General features: G+C 46.9%; 1 protein-coding gene across 1 annotated transcript; it reads left to right on the top strand.

The window, feature by feature from the left end:
* The first annotated feature begins 4294 nt into the window (after positions 1–4294).
* On the top strand, positions 4295–5269 carry LOC105067203 (olfactory receptor 51D1). The gene has a single exon (XM_010952680.2). It carries the CDS (start codon positions 4295–4297, stop codon positions 5267–5269), a length of 975 nt encoding a protein of 324 aa, XP_010950982.2.
* Positions 5270–8846: the final 3577 nt, after the last annotated feature.

The following is an 8846-nucleotide window of genomic DNA, read 5'->3' as shown; positions in this document are numbered from 1 at the left end:
GGCTTAGGAAAGATCTTCCTAAGGAAGTATTGTTTAGAGAGATACCTGAAGACTAAGAATGAATAAAAACAGGGAGTAGGATGAGTATTTTTACCATGGGGGAAGATTACGTGAAAACTGAAGGTTGAGACATAGGCACGTTGAAGCAGTGGGATAATTTCAGTGCGTCTGGGACTTGTCATGCAAAAAGGGAGGTAGATGTCTGAAGATGAGGATGCAGAGGTGCACTGAGATGGCACATGGAGGCTCTATGAGCTGGGTGAGGGAGTGTGAACATCAACCTTTCTAAAGCTAATAGGAAGATGCTATAAACTAACTTGTGTTTGGAAGATCACACTGGCCACAGTGTGGACAATGAATTGGTAGGAAAGATCTTCAATGAGGCTGACTGGTAAGTAAGCTCTTCTGATGACTTATGAAAGAGATTATCTGGGCTTGGACTGGAGTAAAGGCAGAGGAGATGGAGAAAAAAAAGTCTGATTCATGAGACATCAGTGAGTTAAAATAAAGAGGACTTGGTGACTAGTTGTGATCAAAGACGTGGGTAAGAGAGAGAGGGAGAGAAGGCAGAGATGACGACTTCTAGGTTTCTGGCTTGGGCAACAGTCATTTCTGTGACAGGGAACAGAACATGCAGATTACGGGCATAGACTGGGGATCAGAGATATGAACTTAGTTGGAGGCATTGAGTTTGAGGTGCCTGAGGGATGCATAAATGATAATGTCCAACAGACATTACCATGTCTGGGTTTCAAGATATTGGTCTGGCCTGTTTGGGTGATGGAAGTTCTGGGAGCAGCTGAGATTTCTCATGGTTACTACACAGAGGTAGAAGGACAGAGGGTCTACCTGGGTCACAGCCTTGAAGAGCTCCACCAGGAATGTGGGAAGTAAAAGACAGGGAGCCTCTCTACTAATTCCATCCCGTTGACACTTACTTGTGTTCAATCTCTTCATGCTCCAAAATACAAATTTTTAAAAACTCTCCTTAGACCTACCAATTCTTCATGGATTGCCCATTTCACTCCTTCTCTTCACATATAAATTTCTTTAAAAAGTGGTCTACATCCACTTTCTCCATTTCTTCCTAACCCACTCACCCTTCACTCTGCTGCATTCAAGATTCCATTCCCACCAACCCACCTCAACAGTTCTTCCCAAGGTAACCAGTGACCTTGTGTTTGTTTTCAGCCCTCCTACTACTTGATGTCTCAGCATCCTTCTGCACTGCTGCCCACTCTTCCTTCCCTGTGTATTTTCCTCCTCTGGCTGTTGCAGCACCATCTCAACTGGATTCCCTCCTATTTCACCGGCTCTTCCAGTGGTTTTGAGCAATAATAATGAACACAAACATTCACTGGAGAATTTCTAGCATCTCATTTTACTTTTCACATCAAACGGATGCTAAGGATGGTCAGACCATTAGTAAGTGGTTGGGCCAGGATTTGGACAGAAGTCTGTTTCCTGACAGAGCTACATTTAAACAACCACTCTACACTATCTCATTTGTGGGGACAGGGTACAGGGACAGGAGAGCTATGATTAGTAGCCCCAGGAAGGAAGGGCTGGCTTGTTAGGGAGAGGAGAGAACACTAAGGGGCCATAGCGCAGTGGCAGGAGCTCAGATTCAAGGTCAGTTAGGTCTTTGGTTCCCTAACCTCAGAGCCATTGCCCAAATTCCTTCAATTCTCCCATATTACCACAAGGGGGCAGCCAAGAAGCGGGAGGCGGTGCCTGAACATAGCGCTGCATCCCCTTGGATAATGCGTGCGGAGAGTGAGCAGAGTATTCAAGTCTGAGCGCACGCTTTTAGGTGCGCACCCACGCCTCCACTCCAGTAGCTCCTTTCTTCCAGTGTTGGTCATCCCTCTTCTCCATGGCACTCCCCTTCCTTCTAGTCTCCTGTGCTGGCCCTAGAATACTAACAGAGTACAGCCCCCCTGGGTAGGGGTCGGAGCTCAGCTGTCCTTGGGCGCCTGAGCGGAGCGGTGCTCCCAGGGAGCCTGGAGTAGTTCACTGTTCATCACCTTTCACGCTCCCTAGGGTCCTCAGAGAAGCTATATAAGGGCAGCTGCCTTGGGCGGAGGCACTGTTGGAGAGTATGCCAGGCTCAGCCCAGGGTGGGGAGGGAACAGGAGAGGAGGGCAGCCTTGCCCACGGCCTGGGAAGCTTGCGGAGGCTCAGGCAGGGAGGGCGCATTGCATAAGGAAGCCTGGCCTTTGCTCAGCCAGCCTGGTTGCTTGGAGATGTCCGCCAGCGTGCATTCATCCTGATGACCGCGTCTGATTTCAGACCTTGTTCAGTGACCTACCCAAAGAGGAATTTCTTCAAACCGCTGTGAGGCTCATTCTAAACTTTGTCTAAGCCCTTGTGCCAGGAAAGGCTCCCCAGTTCCAGCTTCCAACCCTTCACTGAAAAAACAAGGCAAGGGGAATTAATTTACCCAGAGAAAAATACACGTGTGTGCTGGTGGTGGTGGTGGCGATTGACAAGGAAGAAACAAACTGAGAATCTGGGCTGCAAAGTTGAAGTTGGAGCCACCCTGGGAATGACTTTGAATGCAGACTGTGGAATTCCAATTTGATCTTGAAGGCTGTGGGAGTCACCTGTACCTTGCTAAACAGGAGCCTGACATGTTTCGTTCTGCTGTTTAGATGGCAGCATATGGGGAAGGTGAATTGAAATATCTGGGTTTGGAAGCAGGGAGGTGAGTTAGGAAGTTCTTTTCATAATGAGAGCAGAGTGGATGGTAGAATGAGGTTGGGAGGGAGGCAGGGTGTGTTAAACAAAAGGAGAGGCCATAATAGATTACTCGAGAAAACAAAATCACAGTGGAGGTGACAGAGCAGAAAAATCAAAATGAGACTAGCTACTCTGACTGCATGACGTGGGCAACCCAGTGGTACCATTCGGAGGGCTCCTATTTGGGACAAGATGAGTGTGAGGCCACAAGCTATTCAAGCAGAAGTATGAAGAGGCAGCAGGCTGTATGAGTTCGGATCTCAGGAGAAAGGCTTAGCACAGAGTAGTCTGTGTAGAGAAAGGATGTTTAGCCTGGGTGTTCTGTGCTTACAAGGGAGGGTAGTGGCGGAAGGAGGATGTGCCTGTGCACACCGGCTGGCACTGGCTGCAGCACAGACTGATTTTCTTTCCATGTCTAAGCTGCATCTGGTTTCCATGTCACACCCCAGCCAGGTACAATCTGGGACTGTCTCTCACGTGGCCTTGAGAGATCCCAATGAAAGATTATGTTCTGTTCTTCACTGGGGGCTGGAAATGTTTGTCTTTCTTTATTCCTACCTCCCCATCTCATGGAACACCAGAACAGCTTTTCCAGGACAGCTTTCCCCAAATTTCTCCGATTAGAAAAAAATCTAGTAAACAATCTTATGGTTTCTGGGGGAAAGGAGGTGGGAAGGGATAAATCTGGGAGTTCGAGATTTGCAAATATTAACTACTGTAGATAAAGATAGATAAAAAATAAATTTCTTCTGTATAGCATAGGGAACTATATTCAATATAATAACCTTTAATGAGAAAGAATATGAAAACAAATATATGTATGTATATGTATGACTGGGACATCATGCTGTACACCAGAAACTGGCACATTGTAACTGACCATACTTCAATTGAAAAAAAAAATCACCTAGAGAGAAGGGATTTACTGTCTCAACTAGATTTCTGGACCCCATCTCTGGAAAATCTGATTCTCTGAGCCTGGAGTAGGACTGTGGAGACAGTGTTTTCAATGACTATTTCAAATGATTCTATCAAGGAAGTTTGAGAAGTGGTACTCAGGCTGAAACACAAACCTGTCTGCTGAAATCTAGTCTAAGCCCCTGTTTCCTGCCCTAAACTTGGATCAGATTGGGTCTTAAAGGCAACCACAGACTGAGCCTCAAACTCTGGACTCAGAAGGATCCTAACCCCAACATGAGCTAGAAAATCTGGGGTTTGGGAGGTTCTGTGCAAGCCTGGCGGCTCTGGTTTAGAATTGGCCAGGAGCTGTGCCTGTGGTCAGCAACATCAGCTCTGGAAATAAAGAGCTGCTACACGTATGTTCTGAGTGTTCTGAGTGGGCTTCACACACTGAGAGTCACGGGACCCCCAGGGAGATGCGTCTACGGAGAATCAGAGCAGAAAGAGCCTGGAGTTCAGAATGACCAGTACTTAGTCTTTCTATTTTCTGCCATCGCTGTTTCAGCCCCCTGTCTTGATAAGTCCTTTCTCTCCTCCGAGCCATGACTGAGTGATATTTCTCCTCTTCCCTTTCATAGACTGTGGACTTGGGATGCAGAAGCCTCAGCTCTTGGGTCCTATCATGGCCACATCAAATGTAACTCTGGTCCATCCAGCCTATTTCCTGCTGGTGGGCATTCCTGGCCTGGGTCCTAACATACACTTTTGGCTGGCCTTCCCACTGTGTTGTATGTATGCCTTGGCCACCCTGGGCAACCTGGCCATTGTCCTCATCATCCGTGTGGAAAGGCGCCTGCATGAGCCCATGTACCTCTTCCTGGCCATGCTTTCCACCATTGACCTGGTGCTCTCCTCTGTCACCATGCCCAAGATGGCCAGCCTCTTCCTGACGGGCATCCAGGAGATTGAGTTCAACATCTGTCTGGCCCAGATGTTCCTTATCCATGCTCTGTCAGCCATGGAGTCCGCTGTCCTGCTGGCCATGGCATTTGACCGCTTTGTGGCCATCTGCCTCCCACTGTGGCATGCTGCTGTGCTCACAGGGCCCACGGTCGCCAAGATCGGACTCGCTGCCCTGACCAGAGGGTTTGTATTCTTTTTCCCTCTGCCCTTCATCCTGAAGCGGTTGTCGTACTGCCAAAGGCACACTGTCACACACTCCTTTTGTCTGCACCAAGATATCATGAAGCTGTCCTGTACTGACACCACGGTCAACGTGGTGTATGGACTTTTCATCATCCTCTCAGTCATGGGCGTCGACGCCCTCTTCATTGGCTTCTCCTATGTCCTCATCCTGAGGGCTGTGTTGGAGCTGTCCTCCCGGGGGGCAGCACTCAAAGCTTTCAACACCTGCGTCTCACATCTATGTGCTGTGGTGGTTTTCTACGTGCCCCTCATCGGGCTCTCTGTGGTGCACAGGCTGGGTGGCCCCACCTCCCTGCTCCACGTGATTATGGCTAACATCTATCTACTGCTACCCCCCGTGATTAACCCTATAGTCTATGGAGCCAAAACCAAGGAGATTCGTTCACGGGTCCTCCATGTATTCTCACAGGATGGCAGGTGAGCAGGATAACCTCCCTAGTGTCCTCAAACCCTAAGAAAGACGGCAGGACTCAGTCCTGTTGAATGTCTTGGTGACTGGACCATCCAACCCACTGGGCTGTCTGCTCCCAGTTATCTAAGTAGACCTTAGATATCTATCTCCAGGAATGTATCAGTACAGAAGAGCTCATGACCCAGTCTGGACAGGACATCTTGGAGAAGGATCATCCTAGTCTCTCTGCCACGGTGGCCTTGACTTACTCCTCTCTCCCAGCTGGAAAATCCATGTAATTTGACATAAGAAGGCTGTACATGCCACACCCTACGATTCATATCAATTCTGATGTGTGATTCTAATTATTTTGCTCCCATGTATCCATGTCAGTGAGTCTGTGTTAGCTATAAAGCTTCTTTCTTGGACCCCAAAGTGGTTACACAGTCATTTTTAGGGGTTAATGAAAGTATCTGGGTGGTAGTAATGGGAAGGAGGGGACGGAGTCTATAGCAGGAAAAGAGACAGCACACATGAAATGTTGACATTTCTGCGTGCATGTGGGTGTATTTATGTGGAATCTGCCAGTACACATCTTTTGTGGTTCTACTGGAGACTTTTCCCACAAGTGTAATATTTACCCTGATTGTGTCTACGAGTATGTAGGTATCTTTATGTGACTATATGTGACTTTTAGTGTGTGTGGGAGTGCACACAGAATGTGCCAGTTGTGTTTTGGTCTGTGTAGTAGCTGTGTCCCGGCATGTATGTTTCATGAATAATGTCCCTGATTGCTATTGTTTTCTACCTACAGTTCTTCAATGTGAACATTTTTGACCTAACAGATTCTAAGTGCTAGAAGTTAAGTGAGTACACCTGGAGGGAGAGGCCCTGGAGGTGCCAGAACCCTTGCTGTGTCTTGTATTGGTCTCCCCACTCCCTACTACCCCCTCATCCTTGTTCATTGCTCCCCATAGGGATTAAAAGAAACTCTCTAAAATCAAGGACACCTGAGTGTTTTTGGTAGAACAGCAAAAAAGGAAAGGCAGAGGGAAAGATACTGTGACCTGCTGTTGAGGCAGAAGACCAGGAATTTAGGGAGGTCAGAACCTTCGGAAAACAAAAGCAGTGATGTTGTAAAGCTTACACACTATGAACATCCTTTGTAGATTGCAAAGTGTTGTAAATGTGCAAGAAATGATCATATTCATGGTTGTCTCATTGCACAACTTTAGGAAACACCATCTACATCATGGTCTATGTAAATGGTGCTCCCATATTGTGCAGGGCAGCACCCATTTGGCCATGCCTGGATGTCCAGACTTATTGTGATTAATTAAAACAACTCTCTATCTCTTAAAAAAATGTTTTCATAAAGCTTCAGATAAGTTGAAATTTATTTTCCTGTACTGGTGTCTGATTTGCAAATGATGCTCAAATTTACAAATGAAATTCAAAGAAAGCACAACATTGCCAAGAAGTTCCTTTAGACATGGTTGATGACTGTATCAGTGAAAGAGACACCGTGGGGTTGGAATTAGATGCAGTCTAGGTTAGGATCACTAGCTTTGATACCTGAGCAGGTTACTTTGCTCCTCAGCAATTTTGGGAACTGTAAGTGCTATAAAACAAATACAATGTAGCTCCCATTGGGTGGTTGCCGGGATTAAGTAGGATAATAGGTGTGAAAACACGTGGAAAATAAAAAGCAATAAATAAATGTTGGTGGCAGGGAGGAGGGTATAGCTCAAGTGGCAAAGCACATGCTTAGCAAGCATGAGGTCGGGGGTTCAATTCCCAGTACCTCCATTAAAAAAATTAAATAAATAAACCAAATTACCTCCCCACTTACCAATAAAAAGGGCTTCCCCTAGGCTCCTACAGTCTCTGTGCTTCCCTCTGTCATAAGCCTTAAAGCTGTGTACTCCTACGGGATGTTTATTCCTTGGTCATAGGGCATAAACAGTTTTACGACAGCTGTCTATCTTTCATCATAGAACTGAAATATCTGTATGATGGTTGTCTGTCTCCTTGAGGACAAGAACTAGGTATCTTTGTCTCTGGGACCTGACGTATAAGGTGCTCAATGTCTGTTTGGCTGGGGCTTCTCAGAGAGGAGAGGCTGAGTGGGTTCCGGTTCATTGTCGATGAACACATTCACTTATCCCCTCACCAAAATGATCCCCCGCCTCCTGTCCACCCTCATCTGTTGTTCCTGTCTCTACACATCATAGTCCTTAGTTTGACTGTGCTATTTTATGAAGTCCACAAAGTACTTTCCCCAGCTCTTAATGATCACCTGTGATCTAAAACTAGCATTAGACTGCAGACAATGCTTGGTTAATTATTCCTCACCACTGAGGCAATATCCTTCTGTATTCTCTACTCAATGCCTGTGAATCTTGAAGTTTCCCAGTCTGGCTGGTGGGAACAGTCGCTATCCCTGCCCTACGTGAACACTGGGTGGTGCTACCTCTAATCTTTCCAGGTGGCTCTTTCCCCAGCTTCAGGGAGCTTGTTCACAGGCACGTGCTGCTCAGTTCTCAGCTGGATTCTGGCGGAGGGCCCTCTATGTACCTCTGGAGTCTCTCTCTGGGTAGAGAGACTACCTCCCATACTCTGCCTTCAAATCCTAGCTAGCTGGAAGTTCCTGGACTCTCAGCTCCACATCCTTAGCTTATGGTGTGCTCTGGCCTCTGCCTGGGTTCTCCTTCCCTGGGCTGCTGCGTGGACACGCTGTCCAGGCAGTAAGCTGGGGAAACCCCAGGATTCTCCTCATGTGTTTCCCATAACTCAGAGCTCATTGTCCTTCACTGCTTGATATCCTGTATCTTGCAAATCATTGTTTTATATATATTATCCATAAAAACATTTTTTTTACGGCTTCACACTCTCTAACTCTATAGGAGATTGAGGGAGGCGGCACAGATGGCTCAAGAGTGATGGCGTTGAGTGTCAGGCTGCAGGTTGACAGGCACATGCAGGTCTTGTAATCACTAGTTTTGATGTGGTCTGAGTTGAAATGGCCCGATTTGACATTAATCTAATTTTGTGAGGCCGTGATAACCACTGCACTATGAAACTACATTGTCTAATTTTGGATAGCTTATGTCAGCATGCCGTGTGTTGTGAATTTAAAGCTTATAGTTGTGAAACTGGTCATTAAAAAATAGAGAGAAACCAACTAAAATTCACTTGGCCTTATTAAGAGACTTAAACAACTTATTTAAATATGTAAGTTATTTAGTGTCACATTCAAACTGTTCTCTAAACTCTCTAAAATGTTCCCTCACTATTTTTGCCCTTAAGAGAGAAACCAGATGGCATTGGTCTTAGACGGCTGCAGTCAGAGGGAGGGGAGGGTTAAGAAATCACATTCTGTTTCCTCAGTAAGAAGTCCAGAAACTCAAAGCCAGGGAGTGGAAGGTAGAGGCCGGGTCCCCGGGGATCCCTGTTATGAGTCAGCCAGACACAGGGCCCAGAGTCTGGGGGACACAGAAGGCGCATCCCTGGAGCTTCGGGGAAAGGCAGGTGGGGCCGTTGGAAGCCAGGCCAGCAGGGACCCAGGCAGGCGCCACCAGTGGAGAGAAGGGGGAGGCTAGAGAAA

This window comes from Camelus bactrianus, chromosome 10 (genome assembly GCF_048773025.1).
Source record: "Camelus bactrianus isolate YW-2024 breed Bactrian camel chromosome 10, ASM4877302v1, whole genome shotgun sequence".
Classification (NCBI taxonomy): Eukaryota; Metazoa; Chordata; class Mammalia; order Artiodactyla; family Camelidae; genus Camelus; species Camelus bactrianus.
The sequence above is the reverse complement of the archived record's forward strand: the minus strand, read 5'-3'. Positions and strand labels throughout refer to the sequence as shown.